The 17,227-nt window shown below is 35.5% G+C and overlaps 1 protein-coding gene across 2 annotated transcripts; it reads right to left on the minus strand.

Moving 5' to 3' along the window:
* Positions 1–5,361: 5,361 nt before the first annotated feature.
* Positions 5,362–15,663, minus strand: LOC142617362 (histidinol dehydrogenase, chloroplastic-like). 2 transcript variants are annotated; one of them, XM_075790186.1, is made up of 15 exons: positions 15,400–15,663; positions 14,474–14,618; positions 13,527–13,648; positions 13,376–13,428; positions 13,175–13,247; positions 12,933–13,034; positions 12,757–12,858; positions 12,571–12,642; positions 12,426–12,488; positions 12,270–12,311; positions 10,975–11,034; positions 10,725–10,835; positions 7,508–7,678; positions 6,432–6,522; positions 5,362–5,863 (listed from the first exon to the last, which is right to left on the minus strand). In XM_075790186.1, exons 2-15 carry the CDS (start codon positions 14,607–14,609, stop codon positions 5,580–5,582), a joined length of 1,482 nt encoding a protein of 493 aa, XP_075646301.1. In that variant the 5' UTR covers positions 14,610–14,618; positions 15,400–15,663; the 3' UTR covers positions 5,362–5,579. The 2 variants fall into 2 exon arrangements, with proteins under 2 accessions (XP_075646301.1, XP_075646302.1); XM_075790187.1 differs by lacking the exons at positions 14,474–14,618; positions 15,400–15,663 and having other exon boundaries at positions 13,372–13,428; positions 13,527–13,651.
* Positions 15,664–17,227: the final 1,564 nt, after the last annotated feature.

A 17,227-nucleotide genomic window follows, 5' to 3' on the forward strand; every position in this document is an offset into this window, starting at 1 on the left:
TAGCCAAAATTCTAGCAATGTCTTCGTTGTTTGGGGACCTCAAGTATTCCTTGGAGAAAATATCAACCACCGCTTTAACAAATATTTTCAGACTTTCTATTACAGTGGATTCTCCAATCCGCACATACTCATCCATAAAATCAGCTGCAACTCCATACGCAAGCATCCTAAGTGCAGCTGTTATCTTTTGAAGAGAAGATAAACCGAGTCTTTGGGCACCATCTCTTTTTTGGATAAAGTAAGGTTCATAAGTTTCTACCTTAGATTGAATACGGAGAAAAAGAGACCGACTCATCCGAAATAAATTAGGAGGATATACTGGTGTGTCGGCAAAGTAGTCAAGATAAAGTCTTTTATGGCCTGCCAAACGATCACGTTCGATATACCGACGACGTTTACATTGTGCTGTTGAACCCTTAAGAACTTGCCTCATAATCTCATCCTCATTTGAGTCGTCAAAAAGCAATTTTCGAAAAAGAGAGCAACCCATAAAGACAACCTTGAAGACAACAATGTTAGGAAATTTTCAATATTATTGAACAGGAAAATAATTAATTAAGCACGAAACATGCCCATGCATGCTCAATTATTTAGGCACAAGTACCAGAATTAATTAACATTGAAGTTCAACTTGGGATTTCAAGTATCAAATAGTAAATGTAAACCATTCTTTCATTGCAATTCTTTAGGCTATCTTGGGTTTTGTAATTGTCATGAGGTAGTTTTTTATAAAATCATTTACTTATTTTATATATATAAATATATATATATATATATATATATATATATATATATAAACCAGCAAGTGTTTGACAGTAGAGGAATACACTTGGTATCAAACCAGCATGCCTCAGTGTAGAACTTAGTATCATGATTAGCAAGCAAATGTCTACTATGAGATAGCAAACAAAATTAAGGGAAAAGGCAAGGTAAGGTCATCATGATCATAGTCCTTCTCCAAGCTGGATTAGACTGAGGTACTAGTACAACTCCTGCTATACAAGAAGATACCTACACTACAGCTCCTGCTATATGTGTGATAATAACTTGCATAAGTAAAAAACGAAAAATAGACATCTGTTTGACATTAATTCCAGATTTCTCTATAAAACTACAAAGGCAAATGACATCAAACATAGAAAATACACAAGTGTAGAAGATATGATATCAAACATAGAAACTACATAAGTTTTTCATATAAGCAAAAATGATGTAATTACATAAGTGGCACAACCTACTGCCAAATGATCAAGTTAGAACAATACATCATCTACATGTTTCAAACCTATGCTTCAAATAAGCCACTTCCAAAATAAGGTTGAAACAAAATATCTTCTACATATGCCAAACCCCAACCCTAAAATAATTTACTACCAAAATAAGGTTACGACAAGACATCATCTCCTTGGATCAAACCCAACTATTTACTCTAAATTATGTCTTGCAAGGATTTCATCCTTGAGATTTTCAAAATAAAGTTTTTCTTTTTCATTCATGCCACTTGTCTCCATGGTCATTACTCTTCCCTCCTCCCTAATAGTGTCAAGACGAAGCCTTTCCTTTTCAATATCAGCTCTTTGTGCATCCACTCGAACCCTATCCGCTTTGATGCGAAGAGCCTCTTTGTCTTTCTCATGTGATTCCTTTTCAATATCAACTCTTTCCGCTTCCACTCGAACCCTATCCGCTTTGATGCGAAGAGCCTCTTTCTCTTGTTCTTGTGCATCCTGAATATATTGCAATTTTTTCGCCAAATAATCCTCAAAAGCCGTATCACCATCTATTCTCTTTGGCTTAGCCTTTTCGGCTTTTCTACCAATTGGTCTCTCTAGCACCATTGTGTCATCATTATTACTACCAACTTGATCAATTGAACTTGGAGTTTGAGGGAGCCCTTTTGATTTTTTCTTAAGCGTAGTCCACTTTGGTTGGTTCTTCAACACAGCCCAACAATGTTCAAATGCAAAAGCTACTTTTTTGTTATGTGATGATTTCATATATAGAACCTTTGCATCTTCCAACTAAATTTTAAAAAAAATAATAATAATAATTAGTATCTCGAAACTATTCGGAAATTAATATAGTGACACCATTACAATATAATTCATACCTTCATTTGGTCAGTCGAACCACTTGGATTTCGGGCTTCAATTTTAGCCAACAACCCAGCAAACTTACTTGTCTCCCTACTAATTTTTCCCCATCGACTTGTTACAGAGGAAACAGAACGTGTGGTTCCGTAAGTATTGTTCTCACAAAAGTATTGCCAAACGTTTTCCCAAAATGTGTCAGCCTTTTGGTCAGTACCTTGCACGGCATCCACCCTAATGTTAAGCCATGCAAAGACAAGGAGGTTGTCCTCATCTACACTGAAGTTGCCACCACGTTTTGATGGATTAGAAGAGACAATTTCAACTTCCGGTACAGACTCTTGGATGGGCATTTCAGAATCTTGAGACCCACTTAAAAATGGTGCACAAAATCGGAATCCCGTTGTAAGATATTAGCATATCGTGATATGTCTCCGTGATAAGTATCCATCCCTTTTAAATAGGGAACTTAAAACAGTTAGTTTATAGCAACATCCTAAAACAGTTAGTGGTGCCACAACTCCTAATCAAAACAATATATGTTGACAGCTCCTAATCAATGTATTTCGACTATATATACTACAATAATTGTCGTCTACAAAATTACTAGCCCTACACAACCAAATATTGAGAAGAAGGTAATAGCAGCCAAATATTAACAAACTTCTAAATGTAAATAAGCTTATTTTAGAAGCATGTAAATAATGTTCTAATTTTATCATTACTTGGGTAGCAAAAGCATATTACTTTGTGAGGATGGTACTTGAATGCAATTTCAAGTCTTCAACAGTTAATTAAAATGTCTGAAATGTCACAGAAAAACCTACCAAAAAAACCTAACTTTTGATTGGCCTTATAGTATTTTGAAATATAAGCTTTTGAGTTTTGAGGTCTCATAAAAGCTTTTGATTTTAAATTCTATTATATACTAAATCCTCCATTTGAATCTTGCAAAGTGATATTTTCTTAAAATGCCACAATCATAATAATTACTTATTAATAATTATTATAATTATTAAATTTGTTACATATAGACTAATAAATGCCACAAACATAATAAATACTTATTAATATTTACCATTCTTACCAAATTTCATATTTAGACTAATAAATTCTTATTGATAATTACAATAATTATCAAATTCATATTTAGACAACAAATAAAAGAGAGAGAAAATCGTATTATGCTAAAAATAATACAGAGTAAATTCAACCCCAAAACAATACAGAGTAAAAACAATACAAAGAAAATCAAAGTTCACAATACAGAGGAAGCCCCAAACCTACAACTCTCTAGTAAAGTTCACAATACAGAGTAAATTCAACCAGTGAATTTTCTTCCCAAATCGCCACATGAGTAACCAACACCAGAAACATGAACCAAACAAGACAAGCAAGACAACACCCTCTAACATCCATTTCCCCCGTAACAAAATCTACTTGGAAAAAACAAAAAACAAAATTAGATAGAGAGTGAAACTTACTGGTAATTGAGGTTGAACCTGAGCCTTTCTGAATATGCTAATCCCGTGACAGAGAGCGGAAGCTGAACCCCACCTCTGCAAACATCAAAAAAAATTCTTTTATCAAAACCAAAACACAAACACAAGTTGAACCCCCTTTTTCTTGCATAGAGAGAAAAGAAACACAAACAGAAAAACTCAAATTCGTTGATCAAAACCCACCTAGTATATCGCTTTGATCTTGATTTTGATTCAGCACCAAGCTTGCAAAGAGAGAGAAAAGAAACACAAACACAAGCTGATTTTGATTTTGAACTTAACCCAAACCGTGTCAGCCTTGAGATTGGGATTTTGATTTTGATCTTAACCCAAACCGTGTCAACCTTGAGATCTCGGTTTGAAGAGAAGAGAGAGTGATAGAGAGAGGGGATGAGAGAGAAGAGAGAGGGTTGGTCTGAAAGGGCTTCACCGATGGGTGAGGGTGAATTTCGAGATGGGTGAGGCTGAATCCGTAGCGATGGCAAGGGAAAGGGGATGAGAGAGAAGAGAGAGGCTTGATGTGAAAGAGCTTCGGAGATGGGTGAGGTGAATCGGCATGGCAAGAGAGAGGGGATGACAAAGAAGCAACCGGCTTGGTGTGTGATGAAAGAGCTCAGCAATGGAGAGACAGAGAGCAAGTGCAGCGGAGAGACAGAGATCAGACACCACGGAGAGAGAAAGGACTGATATTTTACAATAGAATATTAATATAACGTATACCATTGAGCTACGGTACTGTAGCTCCATGGTATTTTTTTTTTTGCAATTCTTACAAAACCCAACATTCAATGGACCTGTCTTTTGGGCCTCAATGCTATACTATTCTATAATTTGGCATAGAGAATGGGTTTAGCCCATTCAATGCTGGTGCTCTAACTCCCAACTCGTGTAGAATATGTGATGCCTCTTGTAACTATATATATATATATATATATATATATATATATATATATAGACATATATAAAAAAAATAATATGTCCACAATATTTTCACAATATTTTTACAACAAATTTTAAGTGACAGGTTGTTATTGTTGAGGCAAAAAAGTAATCTTAGTGTTAAATTCAAATTTGAACCAATAACAACTAACCACCTATGATTTGTTGTGAAAATGTTATAGACGTGTGTGTGTGTGTATATATATATAGATAGCAAACAAAAGTTCTAAGTTATATATGACTCTTTTTTTGTGAAAGAGGTTATAAATGACTTTGGGATTACAAAAAAACATTACTATTTTTCATGCGTACCAACAATCAAAATACATTTTTCGGCCTATCAAAAAAGAAAATATACATTTTTCAGCACAGTTTTAAGAACACGAACATTTTCACAAAAAAGTATTTTTGAAAAACTACTTGCATTTTAAAAGATGTTTTACTTATGCCTCAAGGCATGAAGAAAACCAATTGTGTATTAAGCATTGTAACTAACCTGTTACATAAGGATGAGTCATGTTTGTGGGATCTACCCCTATGTGAAAAGATTATAATTATATATGCCAACTACACCTTACACCATCTCCAAGAGTGTCAAAGCTAAGGGTTGTTTGGAGCGGAATCACCTTGGTTGGATTTTTTTGGGTCAAATTACGTTCTTATCATGCCTTCAGACCCATATTTTGGGCTTCCGTGCTTTCTTAAGGGTATCTTTTAGTTTGTCAGCACCTCTAATTTTCATAGAATAGTTCCAACTGTACTTTAATCAGAAAATAATAACAATATAAGGATTTGACAAAAATATGTAAAATTGTCACTACGAAAAAAAATTATTCCAAAATAAATGTATAGATATTTCATAAAAATACATAGATCAGCAAAAATGCAAAGATGTCTACATATCTGATCAAATTACATATGGCATAAACAAGATATTTTTATTCAGCAAAAAAAAAAAAAAAAAATCAAGATATTTTTAAGAACCATTGCTACCCTACCCCAGAGCCCATAAAGGCCACATTATGAAAATGAGTTCCCAGTTGGTACATCATCTCATACCAGAAACCTGCCTAGCTTCGATATCCTGAAGCCTAAGAGTTACAGCTCTCTTGTGGGCGTCCAGTCCCTCAACTTCCGCCATTGTTGCCACATATGGGCCAAGATTTCTCAGACCTTCTTCGGTTAAAGATTGTACAGTCATATACTTTAGGAAGGAGTCCAAAGACACCCCACCATACATTCTAGCATACCCATAGGTTGGAAGGACATGGTTCGTCCCGCTTGCATAATCTCCCACACTCTCTGGTGTCCACTGCCCTAAAAATACCGACCCTGCATAGGTAATAGAGCAAGGATTAATTCTTTGAGACCTAAGAGGAAAAATGTAAGAATAGAGCCTGACAGTCTCCACTATAACTTGGATCTTCTATAACCTAGTAACTTGTTTCCGAAGGATCTGTTGACAGTCCTATGCTATAATTAGAATTTTCAAGAAGAAAATTGTGTTTAACTATTGTGATGAAAATGAAAACGAAAACGAAAACGCAAAGGCAACAATTTAATTGTGCATATGTTCACTTTTAATGGTTGGGAAAATACTTATCACAAGAACCTGAAATGCACTACCAAAATAAAATGAGAGCCACAATGGCATCACATCTAAGGGCCATTGCCCAATGTGATGGTAAAGTCTCAGGCCACCAAGCACAAGTGCAATGTTCACATCTTAAAAGACTGGTGAATAAACATGCAGGACAGGACTGCATAAAAGCCACCTCTTAGGACTTCACGTAGGTGGGACCAGCATTGGGTAATAACTGGCATCAAAGGGGCCTGTACATTTGTATAGATGGAAAACTAGAGTAATAACAACTATGACATCAAAATTCCAACAGTTCACCTGCATTCTCAATGAAACTCTCCCACTTTTCTGCATCCTTCACATTAATGATCAGATGCTCAGGTGCATATAAGTTTGAAAAAGAGACTGCCTGCAAAGACCAATAATGGTGTCATTGCAAACAATCAAATCTACAGTTCAAAAATTATACAAGTAAATAAATTTTGATGAGCAGTGTTTATTACACATTGTTTTACACAGTTTTACACACCCCAAAAAGCAACTGAATGTGTGTACAACTGTGTAAAACAACTTGTGTGCGACAAGTTTAACCCAATTTTGATACACACAAGCCAGTGTGCATATATATCAATAATGATCAGAAAGTGATGCTAGTAAAAACTTTTCATTTTCACAACATTTCATAAGTATAATTATTGTATATATGATCTAAAGGGATGTAAAAGATCAGAATTCACAAGTAGAAGATCATAATCTCTCTCTCTCTCTCTATTTTTTTTTTAAAGAATTTTCAGTATACAAGAAATATAATAAGAGAACAAAATAATCAAGAAAAACATACAACTATCAATGAAAGTAGGCAAAGGAGCTGAAAGGGTGGATAACACAGCCATCCACTCATAAAACATGCAGAAAAAACTAATTTCAGCTCCATAGAAGGTCTCTCCAAACCATCCACAACAGACACAAAGGAACTGCATACCAAACAGTGCCATTACCCCATCTAACATAACTCCCTTTCCAACATACCAACACATCAATGATCCTCTAATGCATAACCCACTGAATGCAGACAATGGAGGAACAAGTGATCAGTCGTCTCCCCAGACATGTAACACCATTCAACCACACAGACCCTCCGGCTGCGCAGGTTATCAATAGTGAGAATCTTACCCAAGGAAGCTAGTCCATGTAAAAAAGGCAACATGAAGAGGAACCTTAACTCTCTATATGCTCTTGACACACTTTTAATTAATTTATTCAAAAGATAATCTCAATTGCTGAAAACTTCAAAGATAGAATAACATTATATGCATGATAAAACAGTAAAACCCCAATGACACACATAAAATGGCATGATAGAAGCTTGAAAATCCAGTCATGATAGGACTAACCTCAACCATATCATGAGCAAACACACTGTAACTGTGGCTCAATGCTTTTAAAGCAATGTCTCCCCTTGGAAGGCTTTGGCACTGCTTGCTGATTTCCTCCTCTATACCTTTCAAATCCACACCATCCCCAGAGATTACAAGAACAACCTGACTATCAGGACCATGCTCAGCCTGAAATGGAAAATTAGTTACTCGAGGGATCAGATAAGGTACAAGCTCTCAACAAACTAAACCAGGAATCACTCTAATGCATGTGAGTTAAAAGGACTAGCATTTAAATAAAGATGTCAGGCAGTAAACACAATTGAAGAAAAGGGGGTGTCAAACTCAAGAAAAGATAAGGTTTTGAGAAAGATCAATCATTAATTATAGGTGCACATATGACATAACAACAATGGCAGGTCGTATAACATAAGTAAATAAAATTAAGAAAAAAATGGTACATATAGATAATCAAATCAACTTAAGTTACATAATAACCAAAGTAATACAGTTCCCTATTTTATATCATGTTGTCAGAGCAATATAATTGAGAAAAACAGAAATTTGTAAGTGCTTTCTATGAGAATCATAATAATAAAATAAAAAGGTGGTCCAGAATGGTTTTTGGTTACAAGCATTACTAAAACTAATGCTGGAATATTATACGGACAAGTGAAATAAGTAGGTAGCTCAGAATGGCTGTTGGTTATAAGCTCACTTAAAACTATTTTGTTGAAAAATTATACAGCAAAGTAAGATAAGTCAGCCAAAATGTAATGTCTCAGTTTCCAGAGCAAAAAAGCATGCTCCTCCCACAACTTAACACAGTCAGAAGACTCAAAACAGTCAAACTTTATTATCTACAATTGCTTACCCATGTCTAGCTACCAGGCATAACAATAATGCCATAAGAGTTCTGTAACTCTAGACCATTGTAGTGGGAATGTACTTCTGAACTATAACAAGAAATAATGAAAATCTTTAATGTTAGCATCTAAGATCTTCTTGAAAAGTGCAAGATGATGTAGTACTCATTTTGTTACTACAGCCATTGATCCAAAAGACTAACCATCTGGTGCAGGTGCAGGAGCTGTGTATTTTCCTAATAATGTAAAAAGAGAAGAGACTGTGAATCCTTTTTTTTTTAATATAAAATCAAATATCTGTTATCATGTGTGAAGTTCAAGGCTCTTAAGGGAGATTTGAAGCATTGGAATAAACATGTTTTTGGGGATGTCTTTTAGGAAAAAAATGTTTGTTGTCTGAACTCTTGGATCTTGATTTGAGAGATGGGGTGCAATCTTTGTCTCTGGCAGATAGAACAAGAAGAACTGATTGGAAGAGATTTCTTGGAGGCAAAAATCGAAGGCTCAATTTTTAAAAGAAGGGGATAATAATACTAGATTTTTTCATAGGCTTGCCAATTCTCATAGACGAGCTAATACTACGAGGGGTGTGGAGGTTGATGGTAATTTGTATGAGGCGGAGTCAGAGATTCAAGATCAAACGGTGGGTTTTTTATGACCACTGTTGATGGCCTAGTATTTGCAAATCTGGATGAAACCGATCGGCTTTCCCTAGAAAGAGAGTTTGAGAAGAAGGAGATCATTGCAGCTCTTCAGGAAGTTGAGGGTGATAAGGCTCCTAGTCCTACTGGCTTTACCATGGCCTTCTTCCAAAAATGTTGGTGTGTGCTTGAGAGGGATATTTTGGCTATCTTTGCAGACTTCCATAAAGAATGTATTTTTGAGAAATCTCTCAATGCCACCTTTTTGTGTTTGATACCTAAGAAGACTAACGCGGTTAATATTAGAGACTTTCACCCTATTAGCCTTGTGGGTAGCTTGTGCAAGCTTTTGTCAAAGGTGTTGGCACATAGACTTCGATGTGTATTGGATAAACTGATTTCCAACTCCAAAAACTCCTTTGTTGGGGGGAAGATAGATTTTTGATTCTGTTCTTATTGCAAACGAATGCCTAGACAATAGATTGAAGAGTGGAACTCTTGGTGTGATTGTTAAATTGGATATTGAGAAAGCTTATGATCATGTGAACTGGAGTGCCTTGTTTTATCTTATAGAGAGGATGGGTTTTGGGGAGAAGCGGGATCGATGGATGAAGGCGTGTATTTCTACAATTCGCTTTTCAGTACTTATCAATGGGTCTCCAACTAGTTTCTTTGGTAGTTCTCATGGTCTTCATCAAGGGGATCCCTTATCTCCACTCTTATTTTTGTTGGTGATGGGGGTGTTGAGTAGGTTGTTGAAGAAGACAGAAGATGGAGGCTTTCTTAGCGGTTTCCAAGCAAGCCCCATTGTGGGAGGAGGAGGTTTGCACATTTCTCATGTAGGTGAGAGTTCGGTGTAGTGCTAAAATGGGCAGTGGAAACTTTTAACACAAAGTGAGTGTATGTGTATTAAAAGCAAAAACAGAGATAGTAAGAAAAACAATACACCCCAAAACATAAAACATTAGATTTTTTTTTAGTGTGTGTATTTGCACAAGTGTTTGTGTTCATTTTACAATTACAGTTGGCTTTGGTTCTAGATTTAAATTCAGAGATTAGGGATTATAAAATAGGATTCTGATATGTGACAATTTTTATTAAATATTTTAGTTGTGAATTTTCAATTCATTCATCATGATAATATTTGATATCATTTTCATTGTCCTCACATATGTACGATTCTATTTTTAGGTTCAATTTCAAAGAAAGTAAAAACTAATTGAATTTTTTACCAATCTTTTAGTTGAACCTTTATTTTGAACTAAATTATTTGTTTTCCTTCATCTTTAACTCAATTTTATTTAACTATCCCGTGCATCGCACGGGTTAGTGACTAATGAAGTCTATAAATGAAGAAAATTTGAAGTTTAAAGAGAATCCACCATCCATGCATATAAGGAACAGAGAAACACAAATTCTTACATCATGTTTGGCAATTTAAGGTAGGAAGAGGTGATTCGATAAGAGTTTGATTTTCCACTGCTTGTTTGGATGTCCACAAAAGAAGTATGAAGTAAACTTATCTCTCATGATTGAACTTAGCATCTAAGCAAAATGCAACTTGCCATGATGTCAAACTTCATAAAGCAGAATGAGCTTCATGAAATTGAACTTTTCAACTACAATGTTTATTTTATTCAGAAAACAAAACAAAGCAAAGCATCAAACTTGCATTATGAAAGTGCTCCTTTAGGGGAAAAAATAGAGTATTTCAAAGCAAGTAAGCACCTGGGAAAGCAAATCTGAAGCTACATGAACAGGATTGGCATGACTGTCAGCAATGACCAAGACTTCTGAAGGGCCTGCGGGCATGTCAATCGAAATCATGGCTTCACTGTTCTGCAAGGAAAAATTGAAGAGGGAGAGTACTAAGAGAGAGATAAGGATGACAATATATTCACTTCTATTTCATTATTATAAAATTTATACAAATAGCATCCATGAGAATGAGATCTAAATCAACAAAAAGCATGCATACTTGGAGAATCATTTTTGCAGCTGTGACATATTGATTTCCAGGGCCAAAAATCTTCTCCACCTGCAAATTACAAGGGAGAAAAAAGGGAAACAAATATTGAAAATAAAATTTCAGACCTTACACCAGGGTCCAATAAAATAAGTCTTGAATAGGCAAATTTGCAAAGTGGATTTTTGATAGATCTATTAGAAATTAAACCTATAACGTCTGCTTTATGATGATTACTCTTTATCATCAGGCCAAAACACCAATTGATTTTTTGGTGTAGGCAAGATTTAAACTCCAGATCTCTTATTTGATAACAAGACATTTTATCAGTTGAGCCAACTAGAACCCACACAAATTTGGAAAGTAGTAACAAATTAATCTTCTACGACTACATCACTATCTCGAGAAAATTGTAATTATTGACAACTTGAATAAAAAAATCAATATTTGACAACCAATCATCTTTTCTTGAATCGTTCTTTCACTTGCCAATAGTGGTATTCCATGGTTCTCTTTTTTGACTGACTTGAGTTTCACCACACTAGTGTAAAATGTCATTTGAGGGGGTAGGACATCTATTTCTTGAGCTTAAGGCCACTTTTGTATGTACTTCATTTGCTAAGGTGAAGGACTCATATTGGTAAGTTATACATACTCCCAGTGGGTTTTGAACCTACAACTGCACCCTCCATCCATTTGGGAGAAGTTCCGTTTGAGTCAAAGCTCATAGGTGTGGTTTCTCTCTCATACTCATATTGTTTCCCTGGATGCACTCCCTTGGCATTGTTTTAATAAATTACTTAATTTTTCAAAATGCAGACCTCATCATTCTATGAGCTAATAGGATGCCTTCAGTGCCATTGACATTTCCATAGACAAATTAATACAAACAACTCATCCATCAGAGAAGAGACACAGGGGTAACAAAAACTTATAGTCTATATAAAATTAGAATAAATTTTATGTAGGTAGGTTAAAAACTTTACAGTCACACACCTCATGCAAAGGACCCCCATAATATGCAAACAGGTCCAGCCACTTACGTTTACACTTAAGTGTGTTAAAGACAAAAAGAAAAAATTTCTGTGCCTTCAGTTCTATTCAAAATGACCAATAAAAAAGATCAGTTCTATTCAAAATGGGGTGGACCTCAGTGTCATAGGCTATTTAAATGCTAATCTGATTTTTTATAAGAAGATTTATAATCAACTCTATTCTGAATACTCTGATTCTATAAGCAAACAGCTATACATATTATCTGCATAAGCTAACAGCCACTGAGGGACAAGTTCATAGGAAAATAGTACCTTGGGGCATGATTCTGTCCCCCACGCCATGGCAGAAATCGCCTGTAAAGAGCAGAACTATTAGAGTTTGGAATTTAAACAGAGCAGAAACATAAACCTGCATGATAAAAAAAAAATACTTCAACTATACAAAAGTATTTTTAAGATCTTTCAAACCTGAGCACCTCCAGCTTTAAGGATGTGAGTCACACCAGCCTTCTTAGCACAATACAGTACCTCCTGCAGAAAGACATTGATCAGCACTCAGTACATAATCTCCTCAAAAGATATTCAATCAAAAGCTTTTTTAAGGGGGAAAAACCTTGCATATGCTGCCATCCTGACTAGGGGGAGTAGCAAGAACAACAGTTTTACAGCCAGCAATCTGCGCAGGCTGGAGTACAAAATAAAAATATATGTCAACTGAATGTGATGAATTAGACAGCCACAAACATAAAATTATAGGATTAGAAACCATAAAAAAACACAATTAATCAGATCAACTTACAACTGAAAGCATCAGAGCTGTTGAAGGTAAAACTGCAGTTCCTCCTGGAACATAAAGACCAACAGATGAGATGCTTCTTGCTACCCGTTTGCATTTGACACCCTGAAAATTTCAGAACACATTAGAAAAATAGAAAGTAAGGTAACCAAAATAACAAAGAAGCAATATTGACTTACTTTCATGTTCTCAACACTTTTCTCAGCTGATTTTTGAGCAGCATGAAATGCATATATATTGTCATATGCCACATCAAACGCTTCTCTAATAACTGCATCTAGCTGTGATTACGCAAAGTTATAATGGGTAAACATTCAAACAGCAAAACCTCCGTGAACAAGAAATGCAATTGGTGTAAAGGACTCCAAATTAAATCATAAAGACTAAGATTATTTGTATTAAGAATGTCTATATAATATACCACTGGATCTGGGAGCTCAGAGACTTTTTCAACTATCTGTTCCAGTTCAACTTTGTCAAACTTTGCAGTATAGCTGCAAAAGAAATGTGAACATCACTAAGTCAAACTCATGACAAAAGAAGCTTCATGGCGAAGTGAAGCCTTCTGAAATAATACGCAAAACATATAAAATTTAAAAAGGGAAGTAAAAAGAGCACCAACTCTTTAACTGCAGCATCACCTCTTTTATGAACATCATTAACAATGGGCTGGACCTGATAGTATATATAAACATATCTATCTAAGCACCTTGTATGAACACAAAATTAAATCAAATTTCAGGATTATTAAAGAAAAAGCCAAAAAAGCTTACTGTGCTGAAAATGGAAGAGAAATCTATACGAGGACGAGCCTTCAGGCTTTCAACCTCAGTTTGAGTAAGTTCCGATAACCTGTACGACTTCATTGAACACTTTATACCTTTACAAAGAATTCCTGTCACAACAAACAACCAATGAAAATCAAGAAAAAGAAGAAACTATTAGGAAGACATATCTTACATTAATTAGAAAGAGAATGAATTTTTTTTCCTGTTTAAGCCAGGGGTCCATAAAATAGAGTAAGGATTTCAAAGACACAATTTCCTCACAAAAAACATAATCTACATGAACCACAAATAGGCAATATGTGAATTTTTTCTGACACAGGAGAGCTCTGACATGCACAATCACACAGAGATACTACTTTAGCAGGCACAAGAACCAAGTTACATGAAACGTTTACCAATCAAAGGATGATTATTCCCGCATGCATCAATACTGATAATCAAACAAAATTGAAACTAATAAAATATTTCATACTTGTTTGATGGATGTTCAGAACTTCAATTAATATGCCATCAGCAAAAATAATCACTATAGAACCCAAAAATGTTATTTTCAGCCTATGTCACTCCCAACTCTTGCTCCTTCACAGTTTTCTTCCACATAGCATACCCATGCTTCCACACTCAACAACCATCCACCATAAGACCCATTTCCCCACTTCCCAAATTCATTTATCGTTATAAAATAAAATCACCATTACTCAAATTCCCATATGTTTCCAAAGTGAAATCCTAAACAATATTTGGGGCCAGGCACTGTAATAAAAGTCTAAAAGAGATGCAATAAATAATTCCTATACTACACATAAGCAAAATGGTAAAATCTATACTGTACTATACTATACTAGGATTCCAAACCAGTTTTCAAGTCAGCAGCATTATAGTAATAGTGACAGTAATAGAACCATAAAATCACTAAAAGTTTGAAGATGTACCTGAAGGGAAGCGACAAGAGCTTGTTGAAATTGGTTTGGGGGCACCGAATGGGTGAAGAATTAATCGGGTCGGGTAGGGTTTAAGGAAAGTGGGTTTGGTTGGGTTAAAGCAAAGAAGCTGAAGCTGTCTGTCCATTACCACCACCTTCATTTAATCAAAAAGTATTATATGTAATAATATTCTACCATTACCATATCACGCACTGACACTGACTCCCTCAAGTATATTATCAAAATCAAAAGCCGGAGATAAGCGAAAAAAAATCAAAAAAATTCACAACTGCATCCATATATGTTGAATTTAAATATTTTCTTTTGAAAAAAAAAATCAAATATTGTAGTTAATTTTCTCATGATCTACAAATAAAATAAAAATTATATTTATTATCTCACAAAAGGACTAATCAAACATTGACAATTCTATTTTGATAAATTTGTGTCACATAGATATTATATTATATTATTTATTTCATTTTGTTTCTTTATCTTTGCTTTTTTATCTTTGTCATTTTGTCTCTTTATCTTTGTCACCCACTGCCCCAAACACACTGCATTATATGTCATTTATCTCCTTCTTTCTCTTTTATCTCTGTTGCCTATTCCCAATATTGCCCCACTACCAACAAACAGTCAAAGTGACAAACAATCAAATGCTTCATATATTATCACTATATAAATCACAACTCACAGTCAAATACCTTAGCAAAAACTATATATAAATCACAACTCACATCTCACTTTCTCAACTCAGACTCTCAGACAGAGACTCCCAAGCCCCAAACACAATCACATATTCAAATTCAATTCACAATTATCCTTTGCAAAAAAAAAAAAAAAAACACCACAATCAGTCAATCACAGATTCACAACACAAACATTATATCAATGTTATGTTAGGTTTTGAAGTTTAAAGAGAGAAAAACTACTTGAAAGGGCCGATTCGAATTTTGGGATGGAGGCTGGAGGCTGCAGCTGCCGGAGGCGCTAAGAGCAGTGGCAGCGACGTGGGTCTATGGCGACTGAGGCTAAGCGGCGTGATGGTGGCCTGTGGCGACGTCGTGCGAGGCTGACTGCTGACTCTAGTCAGTACTCAGTACTCTCTCTCTCAATCTCTCCACTCCAATCACTCTCTCGCGATCTCTCACTCTCTGTCTCTCTCTCTCACTTTTTTTTTTTTTTTTATCTGAGTCGGTTTCTAAAGTTAAAAGTGTTAGTGGGTTTAAAATAAAAAATTTTGGGTTGGGCGTAAGGGGGCGGTCAGGGTTGGGCTGGGGGGGCCCGGTAAAGGTTGGCTGGGCTTAGAGAATTATATATGACTAAATTTTTTTATTATTTTTTGGGCTGAGGGGGGCCCTGGCCCCCTTGGGCCCCTTACTGGGTCCGTCTCACATCATGGTTAGGCAACTCCTAGTCCAGATATGGGAGGTGGGAAGAGTATTTCTTTTTTTCATCACTTGCTTCGATTAGAAATTCCTGTTGGGCTAATCAAGCATTCGGTTGGCCTTGGTGGCTAAGGAGTTTCAATGGAAAACGATACATCAATTGTCAAGATAGTTTTTTGCATTTTCCTAGGCGAAAATGGGAAATTAGCAATAAGTTTCAAACAATATAATTAGTAGTTATCGTTTACAAGTTATATTTTTTACTAGCATCTCGAGTCTAAAAGACTCGATTTTGGGCCTATAAATCAAGTATTTGAGGATCGATTTTTATGATTTGATCTGTCTGATGTGACATTTTTTTCACGTGGCGTCCACCTAAAAATCGAGTCTCAATTTACAACCCTTCACAGATCGTCTATAACGTTTTAAGCCCACCATTTACATCTTCTCATCATAGAAGAAAGGGAGAGAAAACATAAAACCCAGCCACTACCGGCCTACCACAACCCAACCACAATCACATTCAATCCCACCCAATCAACCAATAAAATAAAACCCAGAAAAATAAAACTCAGAAAACCAGAAAAATGAAACCCAAAAAACCAGAAAAATAAAACCCAAAAAATGCAAAAAAATGAAACCCAGAAAAAGCAGAAAAATGATACTCAGAAACCAGAAAATTAAAACCCAGAAAACCAAAAAAATAAAACCCAAAAAACGCAGAAAAATGAAACCCAGAAAACCCAAAAACCAGAAAATTAAAACCCAAAAAACCAGAAAATAAAACCCAGAAAACCAGAAAAATGAAACCCAGAAAACCCGAAATCCAGAAAATTAAAACGCAGAAAACCACCGTGTTATTTGTGGAAGATCAAGCATTGTTTGAGACGACAAGGCAAGCATGAGATCAAAAAATTTTATGGAGAGGAAATCTTAATCTGGAGTGCCATGAAGAGGATTTCTGAATCGGAGCCCATGGAGAGGAAATTAGAGCCAGAGAGGGATGAGGCAGAGCGTGAGAGAAGAGGAGAGAGTGTTTTTGTTGGAGAAGAGGAGAGAGCGTGAGAGAAGAGGAAAGTGTTTGTCTGAAAATTGGTTTAATATAGTGGTTTCTGATTTTTTTTTTTTTTTTTTTTTTTGCTTATAAATCGAGTCTTAGAAACTTAATTTTCAGGGTGACGCCACGTGAAAAAAATGTCACATCAAACAAATCAGACCATAAAAATCGATCCTCAAATACTTGATTTATAGGCCCAAAATCGAGTCTTTTAGACTTGAGATACTTGTAAAAAATATAGTTTGTAAACAGTTGTGGGGGGTAGAAGGACCCAAATGGGCATATGGGCTTTTGGACTGTAGCATGAAGGGCCAA

Source organism: Castanea sativa, chromosome 11 (assembly GCF_040712315.1).
Source record: "Castanea sativa cultivar Marrone di Chiusa Pesio chromosome 11, ASM4071231v1".
Lineage (NCBI taxonomy): Eukaryota > Viridiplantae > Streptophyta > Magnoliopsida > Fagales > Fagaceae > Castanea > Castanea sativa.